Below are 23,081 nucleotides of genomic sequence, written 5' to 3'. Positions count from 1 at the left end.
TTTAATTTCCTCTATAAGTAAAACTATATGCACACAGAGGGGAGGCAATATTAACCATTTCCTATCCTAAACTCTGAATGGCTTTCCAAACAGATTACAATCTAACATCCTTGTTTTCCTGTCTAGCTGCTGACTGGAGGCCATATATTAAGATATCTGATTATTATCTTTTTAAAAAGATATCTATCTTGATCACACCCACACACGGCAAAGAGAATGCAAGCAGTTTCACTTTAAAGAACTCCAACCTCCGAAAATTATCTAGCCTGCAAAAGTAATTCTGTAAAAAGCAGGATCTAAACACATCTTAAGTCCAAACAACAGGAAAATATTTCTATCATTTAAACTCAATTTGGTCAAGAAAATCCTACGCCTGAAGTATTTTTTCAAACAAATCCAAATCTCCAATTTTAAACTGAGTCAAATCTCAGTTTAGCACGGCAACAGGAAAGCTGGCATGAAAGCTCAAGTTTTCAACGGCAAAATCCCTCATAGCTAGAAAGGTGAAAGTGTTTTATTGGGGCAGTACTCCATCCTTCTGTCTTGAAAGACACCGATGATGCCATTTTCACCTTCCTTCTAATTTCTCGCGGCATTAATTATTTTTCAGTCATGCATAAGAGGTCTAAATCCTGTCGCTAGTAAGTCTTATATTTTAAAGTGAGAAAGGTACCTTGTTAGGCACCAAATTCAAACTCCCGGCTCTCACTCGCTTCACGGTAGTTGCATTCCCCCCTCCTTCGGAAAGAGGAAGGAGTTTTTCTTACTGCAGTTACATCTGTTTCGCATATTGACTAGCCGCTTGCCAACTAAACGCCTGCGGTTATACTCCCTATCAAGCTACAGAAGGGAACAACAATTGGGCAGTGCGAAGCAGCGCGCCTCCGCTTCTGCTCAACTCGCAGCCGCACAAACATCAGGATTTCCCGGGCCGGCAGCGCGGGGCTCCGCCGGCCTTCCCCCGCCGCAGCCCCGGGGGCAGCCCCAGCAGGAACCGGCCGCCGCGGGTCTCTCACAGACGCCGCTGCCGGCTGCGGGCGTCGCCCTCTCCCGCGAAAGCGGACGGGACGGCCGGGCCCAGGCCCCGAGTGGCTCAAGAGGCTTCTGCGCTCCGCCTGCCACCTTCCCCCGCTGCCTCCCCGCCGGGCGAAGCGCGGCCCGCTGCCCTGCCTTGCCCCGGCGGCGGTACCTGTTGTTCCGGACGCTGCTCAGGACGCACAACACCAGCTCCAGGTAGGTCCTCAGCAGGTCGAGCCAGCGCGGGCACAGCGGCGGCGCCGCCTCCCCGTCGCCCGCCGCGGAGGCGCCCTCGCTCGCCGCCGCCGCCGCTACCGCCGCCCCCCCTCCGCCGCCGCCGCCGCTGCTGGGGTAGTTGTCGGCGGCGAACTGTACGCGGAGCTCACGGACGAACCAGCCACACTTCCGCATGAGGAACTCGAGGCGCGGGCGCTCGGCCGGCGAGACGCGGAGGCTAAGGCGGAGGCGCGGCCACAGGGCCGGGTAGAACAAGCACTCCCGCCAGTGCGAGCAGGCGGCCGAGGCCCGCAGCCGGTCGGGGCCCGCCAGGAAGGAGAAGATGTGGACCACCAGCTCGCTGGGCAGGGAGCCGGCGCCCACCGCCTCCCCGCACACCGACATGCCTGGCGCCGGCCCGAGCCCCGCTGCGGCGGCCCCAGGCGGCGGCCCCGGCCTCGCCTCCAGCTCCTGCGACAAAAACAACAACATCAATGACAAGGCGGAGGGGGCGGGCGCCGGCCGGGACGCGGCTGCTGCCGGGACGCACCACCCGCGCCACCGCCGGGATTCCAGCTGCCGCCACAGGAAACGCGCTGACTACGCAGGAAAGGCGAAGCGCAGCAGAGTCCGACACGTGACACAGCTGTATACGCGCCTGAAAGGACACATGAGGAAATGCGCCAAATCCTAGTTCCCTCAGTTTCATAAAACTCAGCTTTGTAATAGCCATGCCAGTGTCAGCTGTAGGTGTGTAAAGATAATGTCTCTTGTGCATGCAGGCTTTTGAGAGAATTTAAAAATCTGTTGCATACTGTTGCTGCAAAGGCTGAACATCGAAGTGAATTGCAGTTTCATATGTAAGTTTTACAATTCTAAAAGTCTCATTAAAATAAAATTTAGTACTGCTAGTATCTTAGAACAATGTACATCACTATACAGCAATGTTATGTCTGAGTGTACAAAAATTATACATGAAAAAAAATGGGATAAGAGGAATAAAGCTCAGGCTCCTCTTTGCATTCAGAATAGGGTCCCATTGTGAATAGCCTTATCGACAACCAGATTTAAGCCATCCTCCATGACTGGCCATTTTCTCGCCCCTCTCACAGCAGGGGTGGAACCCCAGTAGTGTTTCTCTTTTCTTGAATCTGGTCATGGAGGAACTGTGACTAAGTCTTCTGTTTCTCCTTGATTATAGAGAATGATCCCAGAGGGGCAGATGTTATTGAGAAAGTGAGACCATAAGTAATTCCCAGCTGGACAGTTCTCCCTTCAGGGACCAGTGCTGCTTCACACACCTGCACAAGTGATTTGGATCTGCACAAACAACTCAGGTAAGCACTGTGCTACTCCCACTGCAGGTTCCCCTATCAGATTAGGGGAAATCCCCCAGGCAGTCAAGATGTAAGGTCTGAAGCAGCCAAACTCACCTGGCCTAGAAGGATACAAATGAAAGGAACTTGCACACCTACATGTCTCCAAATTTTACTACTTACTCAACAATTCCACGTTGTTGAGCTGATGATGAGTCAAAGGACCTTTGAGATTACCAAGTATCTTCATGTAACAGAATCGAGCTTTACTATTCATTGCCCTGGGATTACCAAACTGGCATAAAGAAAAAATGGGTTATAAAGTCAATAGTCCTGCATTTCTGATTGCCTTTGTTAGGTTGTATCAGATCTGCAAATCTGCTGGGATCGTGCCTGTGATAATAAACACAGTGAAACGGTTTGTAACTGTGACAGTTGCATAGTCATTTACTCAGCTCCAGTTTATTTGGGTTATCTTCAGTTTTGTAGGCTCAAGTGAATAAAAGGACCTAAAGCTTCAGATCATCACAACTATGGTCAAGTGGGCTGACATTAGAAATGCCAGGCTTGGTGAGGTTTCCTGGCTCAAGCCATTCACATGGGTGGTGTGGCACTGAGGCAGCCAGATCTCAGAGGCTGCAAATTCTGGACCTTGAATCATAGTTTTCCGTGCTTTGGCTTGACTGTCAGTTGATTTCATGGTGCCAGCTTTTGTTGGTACTAATGCAGCAACTGCAAGTTGATAGGATAATACCTCAGAAAACGATGAGCATCTGACTTGCTTGCAGCCTGTAGGGAGTTCCTTGGTGGTTCCAGCAGGCAGCTGGTCAATGGCCTTTTTGCTGAAGTGCCAGGCTCTCGGTATGACCACTACAGCTCACAGCCCTCTGTCAAGACACAGAGAGTTTTAAAGCTAAGGGGGAGTAACTGTGAATCTGTAAGCTGCAAATCAAAGTTGGCTGAAAGGCAGAGGAGCTATATTGCACATTCTGGAGGAAACTACTGCAGAGCAGTTCGCAGGCAGGGGCTGATCTTCATTTCCTGGGAAGTGACCACAGGCCACAGTCCATTGTGGCTGTTGCACCCAGGGACCCTGGTTCTGCCAGCCTCAACTGCTCCTGTTCCATGATTTTCACATTGCTGGGACTCTCATTGCTCAGCAGCGCCAGCACCATCCCATGAGCAGCCATTCTGGTATGGAAGTCAGGGGTCACATGTGACTCCAGAGCTATGGACTAACCATAATCAAGTTAAAGTTTATTGGACCTGAAGGTCACTGGTTCAGCAGCACACATCAAGACCAGACACTGCCAACCTTGCTGCTTCAGAAGCTCTGTCGTGGTAACTACAGACACCAGGATATGGCTGATGAACAAAAGCCAAAGCACAAGCTTTTTGAATTATTCAGTCCCTCCTTGGGTTTTACGCATGTTGTTAACCACGTTTCTGGAATTGCTGCCTTGTTCTGTATCGTTAGTGAGTTGCTGTGAGCTCAGGAGTTCTCTTGTCACGAGCTGCAAGAACAGATGCACTGAGTCTGAGCAAAGCAGAAACAGAAACCAAGTACTAGTAGGGAACTGGTGCTTCCCCATGCACTGTAACAAACATGTTGAAAAGAGGAGTTACGGGGTTGCAAGAAGACCAAAGGTTCCTCCGTAACCTTCACTTGTAAAATACTGTGTATCAGGTGGTTATTTTAAGGGGAATCGGGCTGCAGGTGAGCACTGCAGCCCTGGGACTATCCCTGTGGTACGGGCGGGGAGAGGTGGGTGCTCCTCTGGGGCTCGCCGCCCTCAGCCGGGCACGGGAACGCAGCGGGCCGGGAGGCAGCTGTGAGCACCCCGCGTTTCCCGCCCCGGCAGCCTCGTCTCACGGCCGCGGACCGACCCCCGCCGTGGGGGAGGGCTGGCGCACCTGCCCGCGTGGGGGAGGGGCGCCGCCTCTGCAAGGCCTCGGCACTTCCACCCTGCCCCGCGGCGCTAGGGTCGGTCTCCCACCGACCCCTTCCGTGCTGCCCCCGTGCCCCTGGCAGAGGTGCGGGCAGCCGGGCCTGACAGCTCTGGCTGTCTACCCCGCGGATGGCTCGGGGCCCGCCATCCCGGGTGCGGGCTGGAGGAGGGCAACGGGTGAGCAGGCGGGAATATGCCCGTGCCCTGGCTTGGGAGCGCTGGCCTGGAGCACTCCGCTTTAGCTGTGTTCATTATCTTGGCCCTTCATGGCAGAAGGGGAGGCTCCTGTACGGAGCATCTTGTGCAGCACCTCTTAGTGTGAGAAGTGCTAGAGGAAGGTTTCTGGGTTCTTTTAGCTGATCCTTTATTCTCATTATTTTTTAATATAGTCAATAGATCAATTGTGATGGAAGAGGGAAAGAACTATACATGGCTCACTTTCTTCTCCCACCGCTAGTGTCCAAGTGCTTTCCCAGTAGGCAAAACCAGGTACCAGCTTGTTCTCATTTTACCTTTTAGCACAAATAGGAAACATTGTGTGGTTAGTTGTGAAGTAACTTCTACCTGTGTTCATCAAGGTATTTCACAATTGGAAATGTAGTGACAGGAAAAGCAGAGATTTTCTGGTGTCAGGTTGTTTGTATACACTTGCCTTTCATCTACAACTTGGACAATTCCACTGTTTTGCAGGCTGGGAATACAGCTCCCTTGTTTCTTGCACACTGTATGTGATTTTCAGTTGATCCCATAAGTTTCCACAATGAACAATCCATTTTTCCATTAAAAATATGTTACTGCAAATAAAATGTGGTAGATAGCCTCTGAAAATTGATTTCACAATGTTAGGATGTTATTTTGCTGACTCAGTGACAATGCAAATACAAGAATCAGGTAAATGAGTTTTCCCAGTACTTCAAAGTATATATTTTACAATGACAAGCAGCATCTTCTTTCTTCTTTTCTTTTGGTTTTTGGTTCCTATCTCTTTATTTTTCCTTTTTTCCTTTTTTTTTTTAGGTTAAATTGAATATTTGTGCAGCACAGCTTCTTGCAGAAGGACCACCACACTGTTTCACACATAGGAAAATATGAGAATAATCAGGGAGTATTGTTCTCTCTGAACTAAAATACAAAATACTCTGTGCCTTGCTGAGGACAGCTGCAGGAATTGGACACTTGAATCAATGTTATCGGATGAGTTAGAATCCAAACCTGAGGTGAGCAATGGTAAAGTGGGTTTAGTGCCCAGCAGCGTTTATGGGCAACACTTAGTTCAATGAGTATACCCAGTTTGCTGCTTACATATTAATTTTCAAAGTGTTTTCAGTGGCATCTCTAATGCTTCCATGTTTTGATTTGAATAGTGAAAGAGAGTAAAGATTATTGCATATTTCCCCTCCCTATCCCTGTTAAATTGTTAGCCAATATTCTTGCTTGTTCTCAGGTTACATTATTTTTTTCTCCCACTATTACAATGTTCATTCTGATACAAGAATAAAATAAATTACTATATTGACTATTTCTTTCCCTCAAACCAGATTGACTTGACTTGTTTTTGGGAAGTCTGGATTATTCTATAAACATCAGCCAGTTTTGTTTTTTAAACTACTCGTGCTTCTATTAAGCAGTAGCAGAAGTGGCAGGCAGCAGCACCCGGAGGGATTCTGATTGCTTGGTGTGAGGCTGCTGGACCATTCCAGGTTCAGCCTGTAGCACAGCTGAGCATGGCTTGCAGTGATGTCTGCGTATGCATGCAAGTGCATGTGCAGCTGGCCACAAACCAATTAACACATACACACTTGAAGTACCTTTAAGATGTAAATACAAACAGCATGAACAACACTAAAGTTTGTTAATGTAATATATTTATACCCTCATCACTGCAGTCATGCATACTCACATTCACAGATGTTTCTGGTCTCTGCCAGGCCTGAAGTCTTTCTTCTACCTGTGCCCACACCCAGCTCTGGCTAAAAAAAAAAAACAATTTCTAGATATAATCAGACTTTTTCCAGGCCATAGTTGCCTCCTCACACATCAGTCAACTAGAAGCTCATTAGCAGTGCACTCACTTGTGGGTAGAATATTTAGGAATATGCTTAATAAGTAGGTAGAAGGGACTGCAGTAATCAGACACAGCAGTGTACAGACCAGCAGCCAGCAAACATTACTGGAGTCTCCTCTCTCCCATGGTTCTTTCTCCACATACCCACCTTGATTCATTTTTTGATCCTCCCTTTAAACATTGCATATTAAGTTGTATACATCCTGCAGTCCCCATTACATCAGATAACAACTTTGGTCTTTCCTGTGAGACCCATTCAGATAACCCAAGACAGTTTTGTTTTCTTACCAAAGGTCTAGATGAACCTCTTCAAGATTTCACTTCAGCAGTAGCCTGTTGATGAGTGTCTGAGGAGTTCTGTTTTTTGTTACTGGTACCTATAATTTGCTAGATACAACAGTCTACAGTTTGTTGTATTCAACACAGTTGTATCAGTGTGTTCAGTTTATTACCTCTCCTGTTTCTTGCCTTTGTCTTTTAGGCTGAGTAATGCCTTTTAGCCAGTAATCTATATATTTCCCTGCTTAAGACTGCAGAGGAGTGTATCACTTTGTGTCCTTGCTTGTGTCAGCTTTACCTCTTCAGAAGTCTTAACAGCTTAGCACTGCAGTGAAGTACCTTTTGGGGCAGTTTGCAAGTTTAAATTGAATTATTTTTATTAAGTCTTCTGTTTCTGTCCCTTTAAGTCCATATGCAATACAGCAGGTATCTTAAACTAGAACTCTAAAGTGAATGAAGATTATATACTCATCACAGCCCAGGTGATGTGTTATTTGTTTCTTAACAGAGCAGCCAAAGCCCAGTTAACACTATTCAGGAAAATATATGGCTGTGAGTTCATACTTGCACTGAGTGGTCTCAGCATGGGCTGCAAGGAGTTCCTTTCTCTTGCTTCATAAATTCTATCAAATTTTCTCCCAGTTCTGAATGATAAGGTGGGGCATTTTGTTACTGCAGTTTGTAAGTGAATGGGTGGATTCCCACAGATTAGTTCTGATAGCCAAAGGTCAGGGTAGTTGGAATGCTTGTTCCTTGAATAGGAGCTGTAAATAGGCCTTGTCTTTTCTGGACTTGGGTGAAGTATGTTAATTAGGCATGTTTGCATAGTAGTCCTATTTACTCACAGCAGAATTGCATTGCGTTTGCAGCAAGCCCAGAACAGAGTAGGCCACTCTTCAGTAGGAGCAGGCCTGATGCATGAAAGCTACTCTGGTTTCAGAGGGCATCCTTTCCACAGATGCTGTCTTCTAAGTTGCGATCCTCAATCTTGATCAAAGCTATTTTATACTACAAATTGGGATTCATTCGCATTGTGGGTTACCAAATTACACACACCCTTTTTCTGGTTCCGATTGTGAAAGTTAACTGTTAAATTTGTACTATTTTCTATTCCTTTGATGTGGAACTGGTAGGTAACCTTTTTTTACACCTTTCCCAAATAGCAGTTCAAGTGTCTCTAAAAGTCAATGATTATTTTATATCCTCTGGTGAGCCATGGCACCATAATTCTTATAGATACTTATATCCCCTACCATGTGAGAAAGGTATTACTAAGAGCTAACTGTGTTTGTGTAACATCTAGATTAATATAAATAAAAGCACTATGGCTAGATTGCATAAGCTTCTTCGCGACTGGTTTTCCCCCTAAAGAAGCCACTTACATGCCAGTAAACCTTTAATACTTAAGTAGAGGAGAATCACCCTTTCATAGGAAGTTACAAAGTTGTTTGGAAACAGTTTGTACGGACAGATGGATCTGCTTTTGCTCTTGGACTCCCTGCCCCCAAAGCTCTGTTACCAGCATTCTTCAGGGAACTGATAAGATCTGCGTTTTTCATGCTTTAAGTCTTCAGGGTGATTTGTTACAATTGCAAACGTTTCCAGCCACTTCCACCACGCTGGGACACTGCAGGGTGCTTTCAGCTGTTGGGGGTAGTTTTAGCAGAACCTACAGCTCCAATCTATAAATTGAAAAGGGGTGGAGGGAGAAATTTTAGCCTCTCCTTTGTCTCCTCATTAGCGCCTCACAAGGAGGTTCTTGTTTGTATGGAGGAGAGCCCCCTGCCCTCCACAGCCTTCAGCTCCTCCTTTCCCCTGAACCTCTTTCTTCTCTGCTAAATGTTCTTTTGACCTCTTTATTTTGTAATGGTTTACGAGTTAAATTTGGAACAGAAACGGTATCGATTAAAAACATGGTCCCTGCTGCTCTGGGAGTAGTACAGCTCTCTCCCCAGCTGTCCAGTAGGAGGATAGATGTGAACGTTAGTGCTAGAGAACCTTCCTCCCCTGTCCCTCCCAGCCACCCCCACACTTCTAACAAAGCAGCTGCCTGGCACTTCCTGGCTTTTGAGTAATGATGAAGGGATTCTTACAGGACACAAACTTCGACCTGATCCATCCCAGATGGCCATATTTCATTTGGTTCTGTAGTCCCTCTCATTTTAAGATTAAAAAAAAAAAACAAAAAACCAAAAAAAAGCTCTCTAAGGCTTTCTAGGAGGGGTTCTCAGTTCTTTATTTTTTTTTTTTTCATAGTTTCCCTCCCCCCAGGTCAGGGACATTATTCAAGCTTCTTGGTAACACAAGCCTTCTGCACTGCTTCCAGTGATAGACCCCAGGATCATCCTGTCCAACTATCACTTGTTGACAAGCAGGAATGACAACTATTTGTTCAGTGACAAGAGCTAACAAATATTTTACATTTTTAGTACATACACTGTCTACATTACTACAGGATTTTCAGGGTTACATGGTCTTTCAGCAGGAAGAGTAAAAGCAGACCCCCAAAGAAGAAAAAAAAACAGTTTCTGCATAGCAAGATGCAGCTGAACTTGCCCATTTTGTCCCTCCAAGGCTTATAGATTCACTGTATGACTCACATGTGGCCCATGAAGCTTGAATATCTAAGTTGAGGATGTCCTTTTGCAATTGATAGCAAAATTTATTCCAGATTCCAAGGGATATCTTGGCTGTTGAGTAAAGCCACCTCACACCCCTTTATTTCTTTTGTGTTCTGTTAATAGTCTGTACATTTAGTTTCCCTAACTATTCCTGTTCAGGTGCCCCAAGATGTTCTGTCTACTTGGTTAGAAATTTCAGCACTTCAGACATGTTTACAGAAGAATTAGTCCCCTCCTTACATGGGGATTCCATAGTCACCATGCCAGGAGTACTTACAGCCCATCTGGATTCTGTTTGTAGTGTCAGTTATTATGTGGTTCTGAGATACGACAAATTGTAGCATCCAGGAGATGTCTCCCCTCCTGATCCTTCACGGAAGAGACTGCTGGACTATTCCCAGGTTCACACAGAAGTATGGCTGAACCTGAACTGCAAATATGTGTCCGTGCACACATAGACAGTACAGACATGTATGGCTGTAAACACTAACATGTGGCAGAACAGTACTTTTACAGGCACCTAAAACCACAGGTGGCATTCACATTGAACAGTAAGACCACAAGTGGCCTAATCTTGTTCCTACTTGTCACGTAACCAGGCTTGAAATTTGCTAGCCTATTGCATACATGCTGTCACTCAGCTGACATGCAGACTCACAGTCATGTATCTGTTCCATCTCTGCCAAACCTTGAGTCCTTCCAGTATCCATCTCCAGGCCCTGGGTTTTTCAGTCCAGCCTCTGGCCAGGATCTTAGTTTTCCAGATTATGGTTTCCTCCTGTTCACAAGCTAGTCCAACCTCAAGTTAATGAGATGAGCATACATGAGACTATTTAGGAACAAACAGGATTTGAGAAGACAACAGGATAGACCACAGTGATGAGGCAGAGGAGTGACATACTGACCTGCAGCCTGCTAATGTGGTCTATCCATATTATCTCCCACCCCTCCTGTTCCCCATGGTTGTTCCTTCCCTATCCACCTTGATCCCTCCCTTTCCCAGGCTTTGATCCTTTTCCTAAATATCCCTAACTTTTTCCATGTTCCCACAGCCTCCTCTTAAGACATCGTAAGTTTTACTTAGAATTTCTCCCATAAGTTTTACCTAGAATTTCTCCCATATCCCGTAATTTTGCTCTTGCCTATGAGATTGTGTTCTGGTAACCCACCATAGTGATGTTTCCATTTCTTACAAAGTTTCCTGTTGAATTTCTTCAAGGCCACTCAAGCAATTCCTGTAATTGCCCATCCATCAGTGTCCCAGTGTCTTTGTTACTCTCTCTTACCTACAGTTTGTTAGTTTTTGTATCTGCACATTTAATTTATCACTTCTCCTGTTCCTAGTCTGTCTTATGTTGAATAACCAACTATCAGATACTCTAGTTTCCTTTTGCTTTCAGTTGCAAAATCAAATTAAAAGAAACTAAAGAAAACATGAAACAGTGTTTGTAATGATTCCCCCCCCATATTCCAGTTGCTGTAGTTGTCATAAAGGTATTAAATAATTTTGAAAAGGAAGGAAGGTTTATGTAAGTACATAGCTGTCATGAATTATTTGATGTAGAGTTGGTGATTGGTTTGCTTTAGTTTATGGGAAGGGTGGGGGTTTTTGTTCCAAATTTTGCTAATGAGCATGATTCATGTCGTTTTATTTACTTCTGAGTCTTTTGCCCTATTTTAATTCTTTGTACTAGCATCTTACTACTTTACAAACAAAATGTAGAGGATCTCCTTTCTTCTGAGCGTCTGTTTCTGGCTGATGCATTTTGCTTTTCCCTAGTGACCTGCTGTTGCTCTCTGGAAGTGAAGGAAAGGCTTTTATCTAGGATTTTCTGTATAAATCCAAAAGAGTCCATAAAACAAGTGTTTCATGGTGGAGTAGGCAGCAGTAGGGATCATGAATTTCATTTTAAATGAAAAACAATGCAGTAATTTAGAACCATCTTGCTGCTCACATATCTTAGTTCCAACTTCTTTCTTCTGGTTGACTCACTTTGTTATTTCTTACTGCCCTGGATTCAGCTACAGCTGAACCCAGGACACTTACTCTGTTCTCTTATTACACCTCTTTCTCCAATTTTTTAATCTTAAATTAGACTGCATGGCCTTGGGGGAGGGACTTGCTGCCTGTGGATTTATTTTCCAACATAAAAATGGTTCCCTCTTCTGACTGGGATCTCAGGACACAGTATACATAAGAGGAAAAACACTAACCTTCCAACCTGCAAGTTGACTTGTGGCATATTGCCATCTGAATGACTTAAAGATACGATTTTTACCTTCATAATAATCAGACAGGCTGCTTCTAAAGGAGGGTGAGATGGGAGCCAAGAATGATCCAAGCCAAGACAGTGTCCTCATTGAGCAGGTCAGGCAGAGACCAATGCTGGATACAGGATCTATCCACTGTCCTGGATGAGGCAAAGTGATGAACCAGATCCAGGGTCTATCCAGAGAGCCCATTCAGAACTAGCCAGAGATAGGACTGAAGACACTGATGCAATGAGAGTCCCAGATCCATCCAAGAGACAAGTCTTCAGATAGATAAACCTACAGCTCAGGAAGGGACTAGAGAATGTAGTTTGAGTTTAAATTGAGCCCCTGAGCAGGTGAAATCACTCTGGGCAGTTAAGGCTTCAGGGCTTTCACAGCAGTTAACTCTTTGAGGTAAAACAATTTGAGGAAGCATCAGTATTTCCAGTGTTTTCATGAGAGGAAATAAGTGTAGAGAAATTAAAGCCCAAACTATTAAGTTTTCCTTGCACTTTCTTTGATTTAATGAACTTTGTCCTCATGTGGAAGAGACTCAAAAGGCTGGTGTCTGCTAAAGAAATAATTTGGAACTGAGTGCCAGTAGTTCCGCAAATTAAATACTAAGACAATCACAACATAAAAAATAAGAATAAAAGTGACTGTTGGGTTTTAATCACAAATGTACCATGGGCATATCATGCTTTTTTACTGTGTTTCTTTTGACACTGATGAACCATCTCAGTGCAAGGACAACTCTGTCTGAGCTTTGTGTGAATGCATGCTAAAATGGTCGCAGTGAAGGCAGTAGCTTTTGAATAATTATATTGCAGTTTCCTTCTAAATGCCAAAGATAAAGGAAGTCTGTTGCATTGTTTTTTGATAGAGAGCAGCAGAGTGCAGTATCTTTAAGTCAAGGAGTTTCCTAGAGATAAGGAATAGTGACTTGAGGATTAAGTTTTTGGTGTGTTGTTATTTTCCATATTTTTTTCATCTGCGGGTTTTTGGTGTTTTTTTTTTTTTCCAAAATATTTTGGGAATACGAGTACAGGGGTAAGTCTGTCTAACAGAGCTTAAAGCAAAATAAATAGATTCTGTGTATGGGTTTTGAGGGGTGTTTCTCTGAAATGTGGAATATTTGTATGGGTCTGTTACAACTGACCCCTTTCAGTCTCTCTGGTTTCTTGAAGGTTAATTCCATTCAAAGGTTTGTTAATAAACCTTGTGGAGTCCATAATGAATGAGTTCAGTCCATTTCAAGGGTTAGGCTATGTTATCTCATAACGCCATGCAGCACTTCCTTTATTCAATCGGAGTATTTTGTAGGGACTGCTGTGGCACTGCAAGTGGAAACCAGAGGCTTGTTTCTGTGTCTGTGCCATGAAGGTAAAGAGTCCAGAATTATATCCAGTAGTCTGACAAAAGCTTGAGATGCTGTCAAGGGGGCAGAATGAATAAACAAGCACATGCTTTGCTGCTCTGAACTTGATTAAATATGGGAAGACTTTCAGGGGTGAGGAAAGGCACTTCCCTGACTTGCAGTTCCTTTTCAAATGTCAGGTTCCTTTTTTTGTATCTCAAGATTTTAAGGAGTTAGCGAGAAGTAATTTTTGTCTTGCCAGAGCTGACGTTAAGGATAGCAAATCTGCTGGACTGAATGACCTGGGCATCTTTCACCCTCCTGGGCCAGTCAAGATGAGAGCTACTCCCTGTTTCTGGTCTTAGATCCAGCCATTAGTGAGGTTTAGTACAATTTTCAAATACATACATGTGCACTGTACAGATGTGACAGGCACCAAACAGGTTAAAAAAGGTAGAACACTCAGAGCTTTCCCCACATAAACACAGGCAGCACAAAGTGCCTGATTCTGTTCCCTAGGGTTTCTGCCTAGAGAAAACCTTAATGGGTTTCTCCAGGATATGTCCCACGCTTGCCAACTAGTCTGGCTTGGAGTTCATTAGTATATCACACACACACACACACACGATCACACAGGAAATGGTTAGGAATGCAGTTTAATAAGAAGGCAGGATGGACTGCAGTGGTTAGGCTGTGCCAGACTGAACTGACCAACTTCCTGCTTATATGTAATGGACTGCTTTTATCCTCCCCTCTCCATTTTCCTGTGTTTGTTCTGCCCTGATCCACCTTGATCCCTTCCTTTTCCTGCCATTGGCATTTCCTCTAAACAATGCATATTAAGTCATGTACAATCCTGCAAATCTCTGGTTCAGTCCCAAAGTTCTCCCCAGGGAATGCGTCCCAGTATGAGTCCCATAACCCTTCATGCAATAGTGTCCCTTAGTTTGCATAGTGTTCTGGAGATGTTTTCTTCTGTTGAATCTGCTTAGTGGGTGGGTTTCACACTAAGGACAATGGCTTTGTCTTTGATGGCTTTAGGAGTAATTGATTTGGATGGATAAGGTTGTCTGTGTTCTCTCCCCTCTCTCCTAGCCTTGTTCTTCTGATCATTATCTGCCTGTTTTGAATACTCATTAGCTACACTCTTTGCAACCAGTCTTTTGGTTGCTTTTTTTTTTTTGTTTAAAAACTGTCAACTTTCTTTCAGCTAAGTATTTAAAGACAGTGATTTTAAAATGCACCCATACCAAAGGTTGAGTATAAAAACCATGTAATTGGAAGGCTAGAGCATAGTAAAGTATTAAGTGGTAAAAGATGAGGTAAAAATTAATATATGCCTTAAAACATGGCATGTATTGATAATATTTGTGTAGAAGATTAGTTAAAAAGGAATATAACCTTAGGAGCCTTTAGAGTAGTCTGCAGTGATCCAGAGCTGTTTATTGTATGTTAAAGAAATGAGAATTTTATGGGTGCTTCAGAGGTGACAAATACAAACAATTCCTTTTTTGTCATTGATATAATTGAAAAGCTTCCATTTACTTTGATGTGTATTCATGGGATTGTATTCAGTGTCTCCTACAAGGCAGTAGGGGGTAATGGAGACTGGGTTTAATATCTTTTTAAATGATTTGTGCTGCTCTTGACCTAACCTTCAGTATGGATTTTTTTTCAGCTTCTGGTTCAGTTTGTTCAGAATACTTCTATTCCACTTGGGCAAGGGCTGGTGGAATCGGAACCAAAAGACATCACCTGTCTTTCTCTCCTTCCTGTTACTGAGACCTCAGAATGCAACAGACTCATGTTGCCAGGTAAAATCTATGTGACAGATCTTTGTGAGCATGCCTTTCATACAGCTGTCTTTACTGTGCCTTTGTGGCCCACTGCCTCTTGCTGATAAGGCATCCAGGGATGGAGGAACAAGTTCAGAAGGGTGACTGAAACTTTCAGGTTTTTGTCTTTTAGTCATAGTGTATTTATACTTTAATTTACTGTGGTTTCACTTTTTTCACTAGATGATGAAAGAGATCTCACTTCTCCAAGTCACACTAATTCTTCCAAAGATGTTTCTTCATCTGCTGTCTTGAGAAGTCTCCAGGTAAATGTGGGCCCTGATGGAGAAGAAACGAGGGCACAGAATGTACAGAAACCACCTGAACTTCTGTCAACTTCAGAGACTTCCACTTTATTGCAAGACCTCCAGCCTAGTGACAGCACTTCATTTATTCTTCTCAACCTAACAAGAGCAGGTAATTCTCCTTCTGTTTGTCATCTGGCTGGATATGTCTCAGACAGCAGAATGCAGGAGATACAAGTACAACTCTGTCCCTGCTGCTTATGAAGGGGAAAGATAATGAAATTTGCTGGGCATTATTGAATATTTCAGGAGCATTTAATCATCAACAGCTTTCTACAATATAGAGGTCAGTGAAGACTTTTTCGGTGCAGCTATTCCAACCATGCCATGAACACTAACCTTTGGGAAGCAAAAGAAATTTCTGTCTATTACATTATCTTTCTGTTTCATGAAGCTGTCTTCTTTTCTAGGGCTGGGGTCTCCAGCAGAGCACTTGGTGTTTGTTCAAGATGAAGCAGAAGATTCTGGGAATGACTTTCTTTCTCATGATAGTACAGACAGCAATACCCCATGGTTCCTACGAGTGCAGGAATTGGCCCATGACAGTTTAATTGCTGCCACTCGGGCACAGCTCGCTAAGAATGCCAAAGCAAGCAATAATGGTAGGAAATCCCCTGATTTTCTGTCTCACAAGTTGAGTGTTCCATACAAGACCAAGTTTCAGCTTATTTCTTCCTCTCTTTCACTCTGTCTTGCTTTTAATGTGTTCTGACATCTTCAGACCATCAGTGACAAACTCGTATAGAACAACCATGTATTTTTCTTTTCTGCAATATAAATAGGCTGCTTAGTTTTTCTCAGGGAATGAACTTCAGTGGAGCCAGCAGTTCCATTGTAGTCTGCCTGTTCTCCAGTGCATCTAAAGAGTATCTTCTTTCTGACTGCAGCTGCTTGTATTTCAGCTTCAATTTTCACTTTCAAGTGTCTATTTTTAGTGCATACTGCAATTTATACTTGCTTCTTAGCTCCACTGGGTGTGGAGATCAGTTTTCTGGAGAACTGTATTTAGTCATATGCTTTGTGACTTAATTCTTTCAATAAATAATTGCAAACAAATGCACCTTTTTTTTTTTTTAGCTAAGGTGTTTTTAAAAAGCTATTCTGGCTACTACTTATAATTGGTTGGTAGATACTGATACAGAGACCGTTTTTACAATTTTTGATGCATTGGCTCTCTATTCTTCTTGCAGTAAGCCTCATCTGATAGCAGCTGATCTGATACAGATAGCTTGTTGGGAACAGTTTATGGGCATCATAAGGTTTGGAAACCTGTGTCTGATCCCTGTTACGGGCTAGGCAGCAGTATGTAGGATGTGGTAAACAATTAGTAGCGAAGTACGTACCTGCTTTGCAGTCCTGTATCGTGTATGATGCTGGTTTTATCTATTAAAATTGCAACAGTATAGTAATCTGTCTCTATTTTCAGATTTTGATGGTCTTTTTCTTCCAGGTGAAAATATTCATCTTTGCTCAGGAGATGGGCAGCCAAAAGACTCTAGCCCCATTCCTCATTTATCTCGCGTGGAAAGGAAGCTGAAGTGCACAGTTGAGGGCTGCGATCGGACATTTGTGTGGCCAGCTCACTTCAAGTATCATCTGAAAACACACCGGTGAGCAGAGTAAAGCTGTATGTTGTCATGACATTGAAAAACTGTGCTCTGTATTTGGGATAGCCTTAATTTTCAACATTGACAAGCTCTGAAAACCTGGTATTACCCTTACAAATACTGGGCCTGTTTTTTGCTTTAGGTCGTTCGTGTTAAACCACTTTAATTAGATTTAGATTTTTGCAGGTCTTTGGTAGTGTTTGGTTTAGAATATTTGTATTTTAACAGGTGCTCAATAAAGAGCATCACTGTCATTTCTGTGGTATAGTGAATGTTAGAACTTGTAGGATGCTGTCATATTTTTATATATCCTTGAGCAAAGTTGCTTGCTCTAACAAATGACCCTAATCTTTTTTAGCTAAGAAATTGGCAGTCTCGCAGTTAAGTAGTGGACAAGAAGCTTAAAAACTGGGAAGGATACCAATAGACATGATCTCATCATCTTGCCCTAAGACAGGGCCAGCAGTAATTGCATATGTTATTTGTACACATACAGTAATTTTTGATCCTCAGTGACTGAAATTCCACAATGTTCCTATATAATTTGTTACACCACTTTACTAAGTCATTCTGGGTTGGGAATAGGTAAGGTAATGCAATGAAAAGATACCTGAACAGATTCTTCCAGTGAACCACCCATACTGTAGTTCTTTAGGACTAATTCAACCCAAACTGTTGTATGACTCTATGATTCTAATTTAGTCACTCACTTTGATTGAGTCTTTCTGGTTTATGATATAATTAGTTTTATTTTAAATGTTTCTTCTTTTTATTTAATTAAAAATAAATAAATATTTATTTCACTTTAATTAAAAGAAGTCAAGTGTTCATGAAAAATACATTGCAGTCACTGGTAATGAAACAGCCATTTTGTTGCTTTCCAGGAACGACCGCTCCTTCACCTGCCCAGCAGAAGGCTGTGGAAAAAGTTTCTACGTCTTGCAGAGGCTGAAGGTGCACATGAGGACTCACAATGGTGAAAAACCCTTTGTATGCACAGAGCTGGGCTGTGGGAAACAGTTCACAACAGCTGGAAATCTGAAGAACCACCTACGAATTCACACTGGTGTGTTTTATACCTCACCTGTTTGTGGTCCGCAGAGGTGGGGTCTTTACTGAGGAATAAAACCCACTTCCTCCTCCATGCTCATTCTCTTTTGAGAATATTATTTATCTCTGCTCTTTATTAGTGTCCCTTTTCTATCAATTCACACCAGTCTATAGGTCAAATGAATCAAATGCTTACTGCTTTTACTATCCTGTATAGTTTCACACAGGTTTCATCCTTCAAATAGTATGTGATGATATTACACTCTGCTCAGACCATTCTCTGAAGATTCCTTTCTCCCTCAAGTTCTTTGATCAAGGGAGGGGTGTGTATTGTTCTGGGGAGAAGCTAGGCTGTTCCCAAGGGAATAGTTCATAAGCATAACTGCTGTAATTGTTTTCTATAAAGAAGCTATTTTAAATTCCTGAAAGGCACAGTAGCTTAGATACTTCTCCAGTGTTGTGTCCTGGTGGACACAGTCGTATCTGTACTGATATCTGGCTGAATCTGACTAGGTTATGTTACCTGTGCTGCTTGTAGAATGACCACATTTGGGAGACTTAGGGAAATGAGCAATACAGTGGAATGAGTAGCAAAAGTATAGTAGAAAAGTGTAGTAGGAAAAGGCAGTATCTAGAAAACAGCATTTTGGCATTCAGACTGCTCTGTGCTAGTGCTAATATGAGATGTTACCATATGCTGGAGCCTTTGTACTCTCAACTCATGCTTAGCATTTTATGTTAAATAAAACAAACCTCTCTGTTTCACAGTGCTGTATTTTATACACAGTTTGCTTATGCTGTCTCCTCTGGAGAATTTGATCCTTCCTTGTCAATATTTTTAGAATTTGGTGTACCAGCTGAAGTCTTCACAACTGCATAAAGTGCTGTAGGTGTTTTTATCCTAGAAAGTTGTTTGAGAGGCATGAAAGTTACTGCTGGAATGATCACCAGTTTAATAGTTAGCAAAGTTGATAATGAATATTCTGGTGGTTTTGTTTGCTTGGGGTTTCTTAAGCCTTTAGGTTATCACAGCACTTAAACAAATGGCCCACTTCAAGCCTCTCACAATATTGTTAGAGATTCCCTGATGGCCAGGAAGGTAGCACTGCATTACAGTTGGTTAACATCTCAAAATAACCTTGACAACTGTAAGAGCACAAGGCCTGTCTAGTAAAATGAAATTGCAGCTCATGTGGGCTGCCAGCAGCTGTTTATGCCTTCTGCTTTACTTAAACACTGCCGTATGGTGTGTAGTTTGTAGATACACAGGGAAGAAGGTTGCTATTTTAAAGAATTTGCAGTCTAGCTCGAACACATGGTTTGGGGGCAGATGTTGGGATGTAGTTAAAAATTATATATACCAATAATAAAATTTTGAATGTGTAGTAACAGCAGCCATAGTTTTTACAGTTTTCTTTTGCACTTTAAGCTCCCAGCCAAGGTGCAGATGAAGTGAACAGGCCCAACTGACACATGCAAATCCTCAATGATAGAGTGAGTATTCTGCACCCAACAGTCGTAACTTCTAGAGGAGTAAATAATAACATTCTGAACTGCAAATCAGTCATGTGCAGTTAAGAGTTTGACCAGACCAAAGGTGTTATAAAACTGCAGGTATAAATAAATCTAGGGTTTCTTACGGATGGAACTGTGTGCTGCTCTTTTTGTCAAAGGTAGTTGTTCTTCCTTCTTTCCAAGTTTTAAATATTCTTAGCAAGCCAGAAAGTACACTCAGTGTTTGAGAATCTGCTACGTATTTCAGCCTTGTAACACCAATCAGAACATGCTGTGTTGATCCTTTTTGTTCAGATCTGTTGGGTGCTACAGTAGATAAGCTGAGAAATGAACTGTAGGGAGAGAACTTATAAAGGCAAAATCACAGTAGAAACATCTTTAAAAACAAGTTTGCTCTGAAAGAACTATGTATGTGTTAGACAATAAAATAGCTAAAATGGCTTGCTTAATCTCTGGTGGATTTCCTATTACTGTGATACAGTTGTCTAGTTAGACTTGAAATCATAGTGTTAAACATGGTATATATTAAGTTTTTTAGTGGGATGTTGCAGGCAAAAGTTACCTTTAGTTTTATTTAAGGGTGTTTAGAACAGATTAATCATATTGTATTGCATTAGTGTAGTCACCTCCCAGTTTATCATCATTTAGACAAATACAAAAGTAGCTGTGGGGATATATAGAAATAACAAATTTCAACGTATGAGAACAAATTGTGCCTTGAATTACTGTTCTTCCACACATAAATATGACTGACACATCTCTCACAGGATTTTGGCAAGTTCAGTCTGATCTGAAGTAAAATATAGAGTTTCACATGAAGGGAAATATAGTTAATGGAATTTTTGGCATGGAGATGCAGAAAGGGAACAGGATCCTGGGAGAGTGTGAAGCAGAGAACTGCTTGTTAAGAACTTCATATGGAAGATATATAATACTCCTGGTACTTTTATATTAATCTTCTGGTATTTATATATTTATTGGAAGACCTGTTTAGGAGCAGTGGACCCTACCTTCACTTTCAGTAAATGATGATCTGAGAATATTTCCAAAAGAATGTCAGTGTTTCTTCTTGAAAGCTGACAAAGAGAATGCTTTAAAAGCTTTAGGAAGCATATGCATAAGTTCCATTGAACTTTGTTGCATGTAAGGCCAAAAGGGGGAATGGGGTAGAGATCTCCAGGCTATTCTGTTGTGATCCCAAAATCTAAGAACATACTTTTCCCTTGTAGGGGAAAAACCCTTTCTGTGTGAGGCACAGGGATGTGGTCGCTCCTTTGCCGAATACTCCAGCCTTCGGAAACATTTGGTTGTCCACTCAGGTAAGAGTCTTCATCTGACATTTTGTGACCTATCTGAGAAAAGTTCTTTATTGTACAACTTTGATTTGATTTCCTTAAGAAAAATCCTCTGGTTTCTGCTGTACTTCTGGTCATAGTGTTTCATGACTTGCTTTGTGGTGGCTATAGCCTGTATACTTTAATCTTTCCCATTCTTTCTGTTCCTAAATTTCATGTTTCTAAATACAAATATTTTTTTATTGTTTCTAAAATGTTGTGAAGTTGGGTATCTGTTTCATAGCTGTCATTTTCTTATTTAAAAGACAGAATCTAGCACCTCTTTATATTAATCAAAGCCATTCAAATCTGAAATCTCTCATGAGTGGGTTTCTGCCATAGGTAGGGGTTTTCCATTGTTTTTTAGTACTACGTACTTGTAATTGAACAAAGCATTAGATGGAAATGTATTTCAGAAATGCTTCAAAGCTTCTGCCTTTTGTTTTGATTGATCTATCTTAAATATCATCAGCACATGATGAATACAGCATGTTTGGGGAAAGGGAGGTTTTACTGGGGTGGCAACTTTTGGGAGTGCCCAAGTTCTCCATGCTTTTTCTTTCCTGTCTCCTTGGCTTCCATGCTATTGAGATCACACATACAGACATCATACTTGTATTGTGAAAATGACAGACTGGTCTGTAAAATGGAAGTCCTTTCACAGTGACAAGTCATCATCCAGTCTCTGCTCAGTAATGTAACTACAATTTATTGTGTGATGGCAGGATAGAGATTCCTTGCCACTGCTTCCTTTCTCTTGGCCATTTTATTCTAGGTATGGGACATCAAATATTTCCATGTCACTGAATAAGAGATTCCAAATAACTTCTTCCCTCTCACAAATAAGACTTGAAGACTGTCTTCAGACTTGGTTTTTCCAACAGCTGGGCAATACTGATATCTAAAAGTCTTCTCTTCTGGAAGCTTATTGCTCTCCAGGAAAGAGGAATTTTTTATTTTTTTTTTCCAAAGCAGAATTATTGGCTTCTTGGTTGCTAAGGTCTTTATGGCAATTTTGGTAATTCTTGGCCTATTTTTTCCCCCTTCCCCTCCAAGGAGTGAAGCCCCATCAGTGCCAAATTTGTGGGAAGACGTTTTCCCAGAGTGGTAGCAGAAACGTGCATATGAGGAAACACCACTCCCGAATTGGAACAGCTGGCAGCAGGGAGCGAGAACAGCCAGGTAAGGAAGGGAGAAGACTCTCTGTGTGGGAAAGTGCAGGAAAGAATTAGTGGATGCTCCAAGAGAAGGGAAGGTGTTTGTCCTGAAAATAAGAGACCACAAGCCAATAAGGAGTAAATGACTGTCTTGGAGATGAGGATAGATTTGCTCACCTCCCCTTTCCTAGGATAAAAGACAATGGTATATTTTGGTACTGTGGTTAAGGGGCAGATAGGTTTTTATTGTTTTCAAAATTGACAGGAATCTAGTATGGAATTTGTGTCCGTTGTTACAACATTCTTGTTTAAGCAGTGTGTTTTTCTATGCAACGTGAATTATTTAAAGAGAAAGACAAGCCTGCATGAGATTCCACCATAGTAAGGCTCAAAATAAATACAGGAGTTACCATCCATTGGAGTGCCAGATGCCCAAAGAGTAGGAACAGATAAATGTCTAGGGAAGAAGTCTGTGTGACTTGAAGGGGAGCAGGGATTGTATCTTATACTGCAGTATCATTATGTGATGAAAATTTTGGTTTATTTTGGTTTTTTTTCACAACAGAGTCACTGATGGGCAGCAGTTTGCTGGAAGAATCTACAGTGCATAGTAAGAGTCTCATCTCCATGAACTCTCAGCCCAGCCTTGGTGTTGAGTCTCTGCATCTGCCAGATACAGAGTCTATTATTGGAGTAGAGGAGGGTGAGACCAGCTGCTCTTTTTTCCGCCCTCTTATATGTAGTGACTGAAGTGGTGGGATCGATCATATAATTCCTCCTAGAGGCTCACCGTGTTGCAGTGGAGGAGTGAACATTGCTTTAACTGTGCACAGTGGGTGGGTAGATGGAGAATGAATTATAAAACTGGAGTTGGAGAAGACCTACTGGACCAAGTTTCTCTCTTGCAGAGCTTAAAAGGTGAAGTCTGCTGCTTAGGTGTCATTTAGTCCATGTCATGGAACACCATTTCAAAACTGCTTATGCAGTCCATTCTGCTAAAGCCTAAAGTGTTTGTTTTGCTGGAGCACCTGGGTGCCTCAGTTAAGGACCAGGACCTCGTTGTGCTAGGCACTGTACAAACATTCAGTATCTTCAGCAACAGGCCTGCCTTCCATCCTTTACCTTCAAAGACTATATTCTAATACATCTCACTGTCCGAAGCTGACTTACTATCTGAAATAAATGTACTACTTGGTATCATTTAA

General features: G+C 42.5%; 2 protein-coding genes across 5 annotated transcripts in view; one reads left to right on the top strand and one right to left on the bottom strand.

The window, feature by feature from the left end:
• FBXO33 (F-box protein 33) overlaps window positions 1-1,795 on the bottom strand; it is an 18,408-nt gene extending 16,613 nt beyond the window's left edge. The window contains exon 1 of the mRNA XM_057428608.1: window positions 1,190-1,795. Within this exon, the coding sequence (XP_057284591.1) occupies window positions 1,190-1,725 (536 nt within the window). The 5' untranslated portion in view covers window positions 1,726-1,795. The remainder of the gene's footprint in view (window positions 1-1,189) is intronic.
• Window positions 1,217-23,081, top strand: ZNF410 (zinc finger protein 410). 4 transcript variants are annotated; one of them, XM_057428610.1, is made up of 11 exons: window positions 1,217-1,233; window positions 2,435-2,570; window positions 5,516-5,715; window positions 14,752-14,887; window positions 15,092-15,325; window positions 15,624-15,815; window positions 16,640-16,823; window positions 17,705-17,886; window positions 20,615-20,704; window positions 21,776-21,901; window positions 22,442-23,081. In XM_057428610.1, the coding sequence occupies exons 3-11, from the start codon at window positions 5,683-5,685 to the stop codon at window positions 22,624-22,626; spliced, it is 1,362 nt and encodes a 453-aa protein (XP_057284593.1). In that variant the 5' UTR covers window positions 1,217-1,233; window positions 2,435-2,570; window positions 5,516-5,682; the 3' UTR covers window positions 22,627-23,081. The 4 variants fall into 4 exon arrangements, with proteins under 4 accessions (XP_057284593.1, XP_057284595.1, XP_057284592.1 ...); XM_057428612.1 differs by lacking the exon at window positions 1,217-1,233 and adding an exon at window positions 1,809-1,983 and having other exon boundaries at window positions 16,664-16,823; XM_057428609.1 differs by lacking the exon at window positions 1,217-1,233 and adding an exon at window positions 1,809-1,983.

This window comes from Pezoporus wallicus, unplaced genomic scaffold, assembly GCF_028554395.1.
Source record: "Pezoporus wallicus isolate ANWC-B61680 ecotype Strahan unplaced genomic scaffold, APGP_CSIRO_Pwel_v1 contig_3486, whole genome shotgun sequence".
NCBI classification, from domain to species: domain Eukaryota; kingdom Metazoa; phylum Chordata; class Aves; order Psittaciformes; family Psittacidae; genus Pezoporus; species Pezoporus wallicus.
This window is presented reverse-complemented; position numbering and strand designations above follow the sequence as displayed.

Excerpts from the sequence above, each read along its gene's own strand:
- ZNF410 (XM_057428610.1), top strand. The coding sequence starts at position 5,683 with ATGTTATCGGATGAGTTAGAATCCAAACCTGAG. Across the intron at positions 5,716-14,751 it reads AGTTAGAATCCAAACCTGAG|CTTCTGGTTCAGTTTGTTCA; the intron begins GTGAGCAATGGT and ends ATTTTTTTTCAG. Across the intron at positions 20,705-21,775 it reads ACATTTGGTTGTCCACTCAG|GAGTGAAGCCCCATCAGTGC; the intron begins GTAAGAGTCTTC and ends TTCCCCTCCAAG.